The sequence below is a fragment of the Podarcis vaucheri genome, assembly GCF_965113315.1.
Source record: "Podarcis vaucheri genome assembly, chromosome: 3".
Taxonomy (NCBI): domain Eukaryota; kingdom Metazoa; phylum Chordata; class Lepidosauria; order Squamata; family Lacertidae; genus Podarcis; species Podarcis vaucheri.
In genome coordinates, this window is record NC_138761.1 from 126,001,913 (window position 1) to 126,015,401 (window position 13,489).

At 38.3% G+C, this 13,489-nt stretch overlaps 1 protein-coding gene across 4 annotated transcripts in view; it reads left to right on the top strand.

Moving 5' to 3' along the window:
* The window catches only part of EHBP1 (EH domain binding protein 1), a 280,836-nt gene that overhangs the window by 221,523 nt on the left and 45,824 nt on the right, over positions 1-13,489 (top strand). For all 4 annotated transcript variants that reach the window (XM_082215741.1, XM_082215743.1, XM_082215742.1 and 1 more), the window contains 3 exons: positions 2,278-2,416; positions 2,583-2,689; positions 5,529-5,652. In XM_082215741.1, the coding sequence (XP_082071867.1) occupies positions 2,278-2,416; positions 2,583-2,689; positions 5,529-5,652 (370 nt within the window). The remainder of the gene's footprint in view (positions 1-2,277; positions 2,417-2,582; positions 2,690-5,528; positions 5,653-13,489) is intronic.

A 13,489-nucleotide genomic window follows, 5' to 3' on the forward strand; every position in this document is an offset into this window, starting at 1 on the left:
GGAAGAAGCAGCAAAAGAGCAGGGAGGGGCGATCGGGGTCGGGGAAGCAGTGGTGGGAGTGGTGGGGGTCATGGTGCGTACCAACACCTATTTTTCTTTTTTAAAAATACTGCTTTTAACGATTAACTGTTGGGTTTTGCTATATTGAAGTCAAACTATTATATAAACCCACATACGTTTCTTAAAGATTTGTGCCACGTAGTGTAGGTAGTGCAGTGCATTTTGGGTTGGGTTGCTTATTTTCTACCTAGACATAAGTAGATAGGTAAAGGTGCATCTTATTGTCTTCATTAGGTCACAACTGTTACTAGTAAGTGAAAAGATTTTTATGCCTATGGGGCAGTTCCACTTATGTATAACTTTTCACCCACCTGCAGACTGTGGGTGTATACACTGCTGACTGAAAGGATTTCCTCCCCAGATACAGAGATGCTTTGAAGTCCCAAAACAATGTCTTTCATTGCTTTTTCCTTTACACTGTCGGTTCCGATAAATTGGTGATGAAAGTGTGTGGCAGCAGCAGAGGACTTTCAGTCTCTATCTTTGAACAAAGGGAAGCTTGGATCAAGTCTGATTTTTTGCGTTCAATTTAGCTTTCTGCAGTGGATTTAATGCAAAATGAAGCTGGCCTCAGAATAATACAATGGATTGAAAAGGCTAACTGAATTAGTGGGCTTAGAGGAATACATTTGTAAAGTGGCAGAAGTCCCCAGTCATAAAAAGGCTTCTTAAAATGGGATTTGCTGGCTAATCGCACTGATATTTTAGCATGTTGCCAGGCCTAAAAAATTAGCCATGTTTGTTTATTTTGGTAAAGACCTGCGTTTTGACTGTCAGATGGCTATTGTATGAAGAGCTGGAAGAGATCCTTTTCTCAGAAAAGCAAAATCATAGCTGCTTGATTGTTGAAAAAACAAATCTAGCATAAGTGATGCTTTATAGAAATAAGAGTTAACTCAACAAATGGCACACCAACCCCCTCTATTAGGTCAATTTGATTTAGTTAATGTGACAAAAATGGTATTGCATGCTCTAAATACACATTTTTTTTATTAATTGGGTGTGCTTTATTTTCTTTGTTTAAGTTGCTGCAACGAAAAGGGTAGCCGGGTCTAAACACTTTCCTAATATTGTAAGAAATAATACATGGTGTCCATCTGTTCTGTTAAAGCTTTCAGCAACGAGTTGGATTTGTGTTCTTAATAAAATGCAGTTTACACATTTATAAATGAGGCATTCTGTGTTTGTGGAAAAGGATAAACTGTTACCTTCCCTGGAGGATTCTGTATCCCAGGCCTCCTTGAGGCTAGAGAATAGGCCGTTGGAGAACTCCCTCATTACCAATTGTCTCAATGCAGAGGAAGGGCAAAGTCTTGGTAGCTTTTGATAACCAGTTTCAGCATTCAGCAGGCTTAGCTATTAGTCATGCATCTTAGCCTTTCCCTATTTACTTTCAAAACACTTAATAAAAATAATAATAGATTAGGTATAAAATGAAATATTTGTTTGGTACACAGCACCTCGTATCTGCAGTTTCCACACATTGCTGTGGTTTAGTCTTCTGGGATATTTTGTGTTGATAGACCCATTTGAATTTGTTACCAACATTAACATAGGAAGCTCTGGGAAACGATAATTGTAGCTTCCTTAGCTGCAAAGGGCTTACTTACAAATCTGGATTCAGAAAGTTATAGCTGATGAAATACAGTTCATTGGGGTAGTATTATAATCCTACCTTTTATCCTTCATCCAGCATTAGTTATTTATCTCAATGGGCATAAAATTAGAAACGAGTTCTTCTTGTCATACAAGTCTGTGGGTCCATTCAGGATGACAGAATTCTTTACCAGGGCAAGCAGTGTATGGAGAAGACTAGAGCCACTCGGCTATTTTAAGTGACAGGTGATGTTCAGGGGTATACACACTGCTGTGTAGTCCAATGTACACCATGCTCAGGGAATCCAAATTGAGGAAGAGTGATCTTTGTTTAAACTCTGCTTTGTTCAAAGTTACATTTGATGCCGTTAACTGATTTTGGTGTCTAGCAGCAGAACCCTGGCTGAAGTTGCCATATTAATAACCCAAGGGGGTTGTTTTGCCAAAACCTCTTTTCTTGGGCTCAGCACTTTTTTCTGGTTCCTGATGTCATTTTTGTCTAACACAAACAGTATTTTTCTCTCTCCACATATTCTCTTTTGTTGAAATATTTATTTTTCATTTGTAACTCCATATTTATAAACAAAAGAATTTGATGTACAGTTCTGGTTTTTCTGGCAGAATGAGACAGAAGAACATCGTGCTGAGCGATTACAAAAAGCAACAGAATGTTTTAGAAATCCTGTTGTGTTCAGCAAGGACTCCACAGTCAGAAAAACTCGGCTTCAGTCATTCAGTCAATATGTTGAAAACAGACCAGGTAGGCAAAAATGTTCTGAAAAGCTGTCCTCCCACCCCCAATCTTATGATTTAATAATATTTAACAATAAATATATTAAAAACCAGATAATGTAAGCCCACATTTCAATACACAAATATCAAGTATTATAATAATTTTACATGTCTTTCCTCTCTTTTTTTTCAAGAGATGAAAAGGCAGAGATCAATACAGGAAGATACAAAGAGAGGAAATGAGGAGAAGGCAGCGATAACTGAAACTCAGAGGAAGCCATCAGAAGATGAAGTGCTTAATGTATATTAATTTTTTTGTCTGGTTTCATGATTGCTGATAATTCTCAACTGTATGTGGAAATAGTGCCTTTATTTGTTAAAATGAGATGTTAGGTTTTCTTAGATGTCAATCTCCAGTGCATTCAAAGCAGAGTGAGAGGGGTGCGCTGTTGAATTAGTCTGCAGCGTGGTGATAATTGTCAGATTAAAAAAAAATGAATTTTTCAGAGTTCCACAGCTCCAGCTTCCTTGAGACATTTCCATCAGGGCACTTCCCATAAAGAGATTCCAGTATTGATCTACCGGGAGGATTTTAATTATTACAATAGCAGATACCGCAGAGCTGCAGTTAGAGGAAAAAGTCACATGAGACCTGCTAGAATTTCTCAGCCAACCCATTTTGTTGGCTTGGGTTAATGGGTGTTCAACCTTTCCATTATCCAGATCAGCCGTGAATTACTAGCTGAATGATGTTTGCATTAATATAATATATATGGTAATTTCTTCACTTAATTAACGGGGAGGTTCAGCTCAGTAGGGGTATGGGCTGATCATGTGTAAAATTGATTTGTGAGGGAAATATTTGATAGACCGCAGGGAGAAAGCTGCTTTTGATGGACAGCTGCGGGACAGAAACAGGAAGAAGAACAAGTTTTGACCTGAATATGTTTTATTTCTGTTTTTTTCCTTCTGCCACCCCTCCCCCTTTTGTTTTTGGTTTTGAGGATTGGTTGTTTTGTTTTTTGGTCTAGAGGTACCACATCATTTTTGCCACTCTTTTTTTACTGCTCTCCACCTTTTGTCTAAATAGTAGTTATTTTTGCTGAGGAGCTCAGTGCCATCTAGATAATGTGAAGTGTTTTAATTCTTACACTGAATGACCACATGTCTAACAATTTGCCAGCTGATAATTTTTTTTATTTAAGAACAGTTGTGCTTTAATAAAGCTGAAGAGGTCTTGCTCAGCAAGTTCATAATATATATGCAAATTGTGCATATGAACTCTGGGGAAGTTTTCGTCCTGACACAGCATTCCTTTTAACCTTACAGTATTTTGTACAGTCCTGAGAGCTGTCATTGGCAAGGTTTTGTAATCTTTTCAATTAACTATGAAGAATAGTAGGCAGTTACCTTTCGTTATTGTTCCTCCACCCACATTACTTCTTCCCTTCCTATACTGGAGAGGCTACAACAACCAGTTTGGGGGGATGGGGGTGAGAAAAGTAAAATAGCCTCTCTTTCACAGCCGCTTTTCTTCTTTCTGGTGATGGAGGACTGGTGTCCTATAAATTTGCATGTCTGCCCAGTCCTAAAACAACTACACTGTGCATGAGTTCTGAGAGGTACCACCTTGTGAGCTTTTACTTTTATCACAATTTTCAAAAAATAACTTTGTGTATTGATTCATTTAGCTACTGTTTGAGGAGAAAATAATTTATTGTGGCTGGCTGTCGCATCCAGCAACTAGTAGAGACATGATAAGGAAATAGCATATTTTATCCCTTCCTAAAAATGTAAAAATGTAATATATATACATTCCTTTGCAAAAGACAATTGGATTCCCAAAATGAGCTTTTCAGCGCTAACCTGCTCTCAGTGAGTTTTAATTAGCATCCTCAAAGAGGCTTATTGGTGATTCCAAAGTACATGTACCTTACTTTTGTATTGCCAAAACAGAACTTCAGTTTCAGCATATGATGACTTAATTACCTTATTTTCTTAAACACTGTTTTAGATATAAATTGCATCCCAGTTGGAACTGAGAGGAATCTTATCTATAGCCCAGTCAGAACCACCATTGGTAGTTTTCATTAGTAGCAATCTTTATAGCTGATAAGTTCAGAACATTTGAGAGATCTGCTGTTTTCTGGCATGGCTTTCAGGATAGCATTACAGATAGGTAGCTGTGTTGGTCTGCCATAGTCAAAATAAAAAAAATCCTTCCAGTAGCACCTTAAAGACCAACTAACTTCGTTGGTCTTTAAGGTGCTACTGGAAGGATTTTTTTTTATTTTGAGGATAGCATTAATAACTGATAATACGTCTTCTTCATATTTCTTTCTTTCTTGGACAAGCTCTGTTACACTTATCATATGAAAGATTTGGAAATTTTAAAATGATGTCACTATAAGGTTGGGATGAATGAACCCAAACTAGACTACAGGCTTTTTCTCTTTTTGCAGTGTGGCGGTGGCACAATCATTTTTGTTTCCATTTGTCAGGTTCTTAACAGCATTAATTAGCAATGCTTTTACCACACTACCAATGTATAGCAATTCAACCAATTTCTGCAGGGGAAACCAGAAGACATTTTACTGTTATTTTTGTAGAATAGCACCATTAAAATTTGCACAAGGGATAGATACACAAAGAAAAGAATGGTATTCATGGTTGTTGGGATTTTTTGTTTGTTTCAAATCCCAAATCTTTATATATTTAGCAGTAGATTCCCTGGCTAAAAAAATGGCTATGTAGGATGAAATAAAATTTGAGGAGTATTCCCCCCCCCATTGTAGTCGGAAAAGCAGCTTTATAGGTTAGACCTATGGTGTATTAAACACTTTGATTCTTTTCTGAGATAATCTATAATAATCTATAGCAGCACAGGTTTAAAAGAAAAATTGTATAGAAATTCAAAAGTTAGCAAAGAGATTTCAAACTTTAAAACTAATTTTCAGTAAGTGATTTTAATGGGATGCACCTCATAATGAAATTTGGCAGATGGTTGAGATTTATGAATTGTGTTTCCTGGTTTGGTAGTAAGCATGATATTTAGGTAAGTGCCTTACTAAGTGTTTCTGGAAAGGAAAAATGCAACTTAACAAGTGATGTCTTTTCTTGTTGTTTGTTCTCTTTAACAGAAAGGGTTCAAAGACACCAGTCAGTATGTTGTAGGAGAATTGGCAGCACTAGAGAATGAGCAAAAGCAAATTGACACCCGTGCCGCGCTGGTGGAGAAGCGCCTTCGCTATCTCATGGACACAGGTACGGTGCCCAATTACACTGTAAACAGTTTTGGCAAATTGAGCGTTCACAAACTCTTATAGAGTTTTGGAAGTGTGAATCTTTGAAGCTTGAATGTTCAGCAAAACTGCCTTGAAAATAAAAAGGCTGCGATTTGCAGCCACCTCTCTGGGCCCTGGTGATAAGAGTGCCTTCATGGGAAGTGATAACTTGCCCTGATACCGTGTGAGCCAGCACTATTGAACAGTGTGCTCATCCATGCAGAGTTGGAATACACATCTGTGCCTCATTGATATGCCACTGCTAAAAAAGAGAGAGGGAGAGAGAGAGTAAGATCTTCACTGTTCTACTGATTCAGTGTGGGGAGGAGGGGGGAGATTTGGCCAGTTAAAGCCTTGTACCACATGAAACAGAGCACAGTATAGGGGGAAGGCTCCACTGTCTAGATCACTGAAATTTGAGAATACTATCTGGTTACTGACGCGCCACAATTATTATTTTTTCAGGATGGCAGGTTGGGATTTTTCTTTAAGTGTATAATGCTTTGCGTTGCTGCTGCAGTCAAAAAGGATTAAAGCATATAGTTGGGATTTTATGAACGGTGTTGTTGTGATGAGATCCAACCCACTATATATCAGATGGGTTTTTAAATACTGGTTGTTGCCAGCCATGAATTGTGGTGGGGAGGGAGGAAGGAGATTCACTAGTATCATATGCTTTGAAACAAAGAATGGTCTGATATTGGAAAAAATAAATAATGCTCAGTGGAAGGAAATGTATTTGTCTCACAGCACATGCGACTGTACAGTAATATCACCCCAGGCTAATGTTGGTGCCGTCTTACAAGTCTGACTTTACACTGGAACGCCATACATTCCCTTAGCTAACAAAAAATCTAGTGAACTAAAAATTTAGTTAACTATAGTTAGCTAAATATCCAGGCAGATGCTGTTATTAATTTACATTGTGTTAAGGTTCAAGGCATTGTGTCAAGTATACTAAATCAACAACGATAATCAGATTAAAAGACAGTATATGCCCTCATATATATGCATTTTTGGTTTTCTGTTCATTACCTAGCCAACTCCTGTTTGTACTTTAAAAAAATGAAAGTGATAAATATATCCAAGTATGAAATAAATTTAGAATAAATTTTGTTTCAATATATCTAAGTCTGGAAAATGTATTATCTATTTTTCTGGTAATAGCCATAATGATATACATTTGATTTTTTTCTAGTATTCTTTATCTTTTTGTTGTTATTGGAGAGTAAATTATATTTACTTGCTAACAAAAAAACATGAGACAAACGATAGCATTAGTGGGAAAACCACCTCTCATTGTATCTATTATCAGAAGAGTAGATAATATATTTTTCAGACTTTGATATATTGCAAAAAGTTTCTTCTAAATTTATTTCACATTCTTACCATGTATGGAAGATATATTTATCACTTTTATATATATTTTAAAAAATAACAAACATGAGTTGGCTAGGTATTGACTAGAAAACCAAAAATGCATCTATGTGAGGGCATAGGCTGTCTTTTCATATCATAATAGTATTTCATTTTATATACTTCACATAGTGCCTGCAACATTTACACAGTATATAAAGGGAATGTTAGTGATTATTGCTATACACAGAGCAATCCACACCTCTTCCACTTAGATATGATACACATGGCAGTACTATAAGAAATATTGGTTAACACTAACTCGATTTGGTACCTTGCAAACTTTCTTAAATAAGTAATATATGTATTGTATAGCCAGCTTGCTAAATGCTTGGAAATATTTTCTTACTTCAGTTAAAATGTTTGTTAAAGCTCTTTGTCTGCAGTTAAGACCTCCATATTTAAGATAAATATTCTGAGGGCTTTTTTTATTATTATTCTTTGAGTTTTTCAAAACGTGATCAGTCCAGATAAAGTGAGAGGATTTCAAAGACCACCTCCCTTTGCTGCCAATATCCTATTTGTCTTCATGTCAGAATCCCTACAGCACTGCCAATGGTTACTTATATACTGGTACTTCAGGAAGGTAAATCGCATTTCCATGCGCTCTGGCTTCCGTCATGGACCTCCGTGCGCCAGTAGCGATTTAGTCATGCTGGCCACATCGTGACACTTGGAGGGTCTGTGGTCGCCTGCCCTGCTTCAGGGTAAACAAAGCTGGTGGTGTTTTTCCATTCCTCCTGTTAGTTCCTCCACTCTTTTGAGTTTCCTTTTTTCTCGTTAGATCTTCATTGGTGTGGGAAATCCTAGACAATTCTTTTCTTCCTTCTGCTACTCCAAAATGAGACATTCCTCAAATTTAATTAAATGGCCGTTCTGGCCAGTTATCATTTATTTCACAGAAGATTCACCTTGTTCCTTGTTCAAAAAGACAAAAATACCCAACTTCATATGATGTGTATATAAAACACCAGCTTCTTATAAATACATTTTCTATGTTCGTGGAGAAATTTCTTGGCTATCAATGTAAAGAGGAGGCCCCATCTGCACTTTACCTTTAAACCAATAACTTGCTGCTTTGCTTGGCTTCCACAAAGAATCCCGGGAACTGCAGTTTAACAAGGTGCTGAGAGTTGCTGAGAAAGGCCTCACAAAGCTACAATTCCCTGGGAAGAGGGGTTGACTGTTAAACCACTCTGAGAATTATCACTCTGTAAGCGGGGGAATAGCTGGCCTCCTAACAACTCTCTGCACCCTTAACAAACTACATTTTCTTTGGGGGAAAGTGACGTGATACTGCTTTCAGCATATGGTACAGACGGGACCTAAGACAAGCGCTACAATCCAGGGGCTCTTTAGGTGTGTTTCATCCACATATACCCACTGAGTTGAAGATAATGGAAAAGCTAGGTCATGCAAGAATTCAGTGTGGGTGTAAATGCCCTTACAGACTTTTGATCAAACCTCACAAGACATCTGAAATTCCTGCACTGAAATTTCAAGTTTTCTTTAACATAATATTTTCCTTACAATCAAGTTGACTAATAATGTTTGAAAATACAGTACCCTAGTTCAGCAAGTCTGGTTTCTGTACATACTTGTTGTAATCATGCCTTTTAACGATTCCCATTGACTCCAAAGACCTATTGCTTCTAAAATTGATCCATAAGGGAGGCTCTCTATGTAATAGAAGATTATTATGGAGTTGTCCTCACTAGGATAGTAGGTGATGGGCTTTCAGTCTTGCATCTCCATACCTATCCAAAACACAACATCACAATAATCTGTAATGTCAATTGATTATCAGGTGGATTTGAGTTAAGCAATAACACTTTTCTGAAAGGTGTTAAAAATAGAAATAATTAAAATTACATGTGAATGATTTGCCTTTGAATTTTGATCATGTTCATTTGTGAACTGTAAGTTGTGTAACTGGTTGAACATATTTATATTTTCATCATAATAATTCTTTCCATTTGCTTCTTCCCTGCCCCCATATGTGACCCAGAAAGGGTCATTCATTTTGTTAAACTTTAAAATTGGAACGTCTTAAGAATAAGAAGGAAACGGTCCTTCAGGGACAATAATAGTGTAATGTGCAGTCATAGTTGGTATAGCTGCCATTTTTTAATCAGTGTAATTGGCAGAATAATCACCTCAAATTGTTGATTAATTATTACAGGTGAAATTTAATTGATGAGGTAATTAATCTGTGAGGCTGAAACTATTTAAGGCATTGTGTTACTCCAAGGATTTGTTACTCCAAGCAAGAATGAAAAAAAATGAGTTTCCTTTTAACCATGTCTTCTAGCTAAATACAGGCAGCAACCATTTTGCATAGGGGTTCTGTTTCTGCCCCACTGGGCTTTGGTGGAGTGGATATAAGCCTGGTCTGCCCCAATCCCCCCTGTTACAAAAATCCCTCTTTCTGTTCCAAAAGGACCTGTGTGTCAGCAGTCAGGTGTCAATTGGACATGAGCAACATGGTTGCTGCCTGTAGTATTAAATTATGAACAGGCTTACGGCCCCTTCTGCACACTTCAAAAACTAACTATTTTGAGGTTTCTGTGATATGCATATTTATTTGAAGTGATTAATCAGGTGACTAAAAAATGATTAATCATCTAAAACAATTTATCCAGTTTTAATGGCTATCCACATAGGACAAATATAGGCAACCATTTGCAAAGTGCTCCTCCACAATGGTGTGCTTTGGCATTACAATTTATAACATTGCATGGATAAGTCATAATAATAACATTAAAGGTAAAGGAACCCCTGACCATTAGGTCCAGTCGTGACCGACTCTGGGGTTGCGGTGCTCATCTCGCTTTATTGGCCAAGGGAGCTGGCGTACAGCTTCTGGGTCATGTAACCAGCATGACTAAGCCGCTTCTGGCGAACCAGAGCAGCACACAGAATCGCCGTTTACCTTCCCGCCGGAGCGGTACCTATTTATCTACTTGCACTTTGATGTACTTTTGAACTGCTAGGTTGGCAGGAGCAGGGACTGAGCAACAGGAGCTCACCCGGTCACGGGAATTCGAACCGCCGACCTTCTGATCGGCAAGTCCTAGGCTCTGTGGTTTAACCCACAGCGCCACCCACGTCCCTAAGAATAACATTAAAGGTAAAGGTACCCCTGCCCAAACGGGCCAGTCTTGCCAGACTCTGGGGTTTGTGCGCCCATCTCACATCTATTGGCCGGGGGCCAGCGCTGTCCGGAGACACTTCCGGGTCACGTGGCCAGCGTGACAAAGCTGCATCTGGCGAGCCAGCGCAGCACACGGAACGCCGTTTACCTTCCCGCTGGTAAGCGGTACCTATTTATCTACTTGCCCCGGGGGTGCTTTCGAACTGCTAGGTTGGCAGGCGCTGGGACCGAGCAGCGGGAGCGCACCCCGCCGCGGGGATTCGAACCGCCGACCTTTCGATCGGCAAGCCCTAGGCGCTGAGGCTTTAGCCCACAGCGCCACCCGCGTCCCAAGAATAACATTAGTACTCTCCTATTTCCATAGATTTCTGACCTTTTTACAGACTATTTTATTTATTTATTTATTATTATTAAAGTTTTATCCTGCCTTTCCCCCCAAAGTATCCCAGGGAGGCAAACAATTGAGTAGTAAAACTAATATGATTATGTATACACTATGATAAGTTACCATTTAGTGAAAGATCATCTCCTTTAGGGACAAGATGTTAAAAAGTACCGTGGTGTGTGTATGCTTGCGGGTAAGGATTTAAATGTATTGTAAGGATGCTGAAAATGTAATGAAGAACCACTACTATAAAAGCAGGTGATGTACTATCAGTGCAGGCCTAGGGAACCTTTTTGGCCCAGTGGGCCCAATTGTTATCTGCCTCTCCTCCCAAGACAACCCAGCCGTCAAAATCCCTTGCTCAGTGCTTCCCAAGCACTCAACTCCAGCTGGTTGTTGAGCCCTAGGAAACAGGGGCAGCCCTTCTTCGCCTCAGGCAGCAAATCTGAGCGCCACTCTCATCACTGCCAGTCATGCCAGGGTTTTGCTCCTGCTGCTACCCTGACACCATTGGCCTCATTGCTCTCAGGCTGCAGTTGCAGTGGCAGAGCCAGTGGTAGCAGGGAGGCAGGGGCCTTGATCGGGGGGGGGGGATGTGGAGCATTTTGCCTATAGCAGCAAAACATCTCAGGCCAGCCCTGCTAGGAAACCACAGTGCAAATGGGCAGTGGGTTCAAGCCTGCTTTCTGCAGGGATTGGCTGAGCAGTTGAGTTTGAGGAAGTGGTTTGCATTGGAAGCACTGCAAAAGTGGAGGGCAAAAGCTTCGTTTTCGCCCTTCCTACTTTTGGCTCAAGGTGCGCTGCCACTGCCCATATGGTATCTGGCTTTCAAGTAGGTGGAGGCGGTTTGGGGAAAATTGGGACCCTTGCTTGTAGAACTTTTTCCTACTTATTCCAGACAAATTGAGACAAACCTGTTTTGATTGGGATAAAACAGGATTAGGATAAAAAAAAGTCTTTTTTATAGTGAATAAATGTCTTAAGTGACATTTAGTGTCACTAAGTGATCACTATTTTTTTTAATCTGATATATGTCATTGTTAAATATAGTAAACATTTAACAATTTCATAAGTGTGAAAGAGAATTTTTTAAAAGCAAATTCTAGGCTTAGAAATCATTTTAGTGGCCACTGTCAATTCATTTTGTCTTTTCCCCCCACTACATATTCCTCCAAACTGTCACTAAAATAAACAGTGTTTTTTAAGTTCCCCTAATTAATTATAATTTCCTTTTCAGCCAGTTGCCAAGTTGTATATTATATATAAAATTCTATATGATGCAATTGAATCATTGAACATCTTTATAGTACTGCATTAATACAATAAAACAAAAAAGCCACATTTGCACAAAATATGTGCTTCTGCTGATTGAACACTGATTGTAAATATAATTGAATTAACAGCGCACTAAAATAAATATAGACAAAATAAATATAGACAAGAGAATCTAGTGAAAGCTTCTGTAATGTTTTAGATTAATAGGCATACAGAATTCTTCACATTTTTTATTATGTTGTCCCTAGATGAATTCAAAGTAATTGGGGTGGTTAATTTTATTTACACAGAGCCGTTCACAGCGCATTAAATAATAGAGATAATTGAACAAGAATTGTCAAGTGTGTACTGATATCAGACATATTACAGAAGGGAATGTGCCTAAAACTTCATTTCTATGCAGCCATTGTTTATGGTAATTAAGTACACAGATTTATCCCTTGGTTGCCTTCCAAGCTTATGGCAACTGCTATTGTTGTGCTCCATTAATATGTAATCAGGAAATAGTTTAATTTCCTAATCTGCAGTTTGAGAATTCACTTTCTAACAACTCTTAATTACTGCATTGCCCTAATGATGCTCATGGTTATGAAAATTGAACCAATAAACTCAGTAGAAGAAGCCAGAGGGGATTACAATTCCAGAGGTGGTGCTTACTTAATAAACTTGTTATGCCTTCACCAGAGGGAGCTCAGTGTCCTTCAGAAGCATCTAATTTTATATTTTAGAATGTTCTGTGTTTGCCATATAAAGAGTTAACACAAAAGATGGTGGGAGGACAGCTCTGTTGTAAAAATGTTTATTCACTAGAGAGAATAAGATCTTTGATGGTATCACTATTTTGGAATATTTCAAACTCTTTGCTACCGGTAATTCAAAGTTCAGTTTAAATTCGGTTTTTTTAAAAATATTTCTTTCTTGTCTAACTAGTGTTTATTTTTCTTAAGTAGACTCTAAATATAAGCACTTATGAATGAATCATACCTAATGCAGATGCAACAACCTGCTTGCAGCACTAAACACGCAATGCTTCCTATTAACCATGCTTAGGACTTCAAGCAAACATATTTTCTTGGACATCATCCAGACCTGCTTCACTTTCCACAAGGCATTTTGATTAGTATCCAGTTAATTCTTCCACTTTTCCATCTGTGATTTATCTCTCTCTCTCTCTCTATATATATATATATATATACAGCTGTAGTTCCATGGATAGTAAATAAGTCACTCCTGTATTATGCCAGCTATAATCAAGATATTAAATCCTTTTAGCCTGTGCCTAAAGGATCAAGAAAGTAAAGTACCATGTGGGCAATTTGAAAGGTCAACATTTCCCAAGGTTACCAGGGTGCTTTACTTGTGCCTAGAATGGGAAAAGTATGCAGTATCTGATACAGCTGTGGGAACACTGTGTAAACAATTCTTTTAAAATATTACCTGAATGGTTATAGCCATTCTAATTTAGAGGTCTTCTTAACATATTGAGGGCTTTTTCCTTAAGAAAATAAGTTACCCTTTCCCTCCTGTGTATGCACAAAGAGGGGTAGGATTACTGTCCCTTATCTAGTGTTTCACGAATTCCTTTCT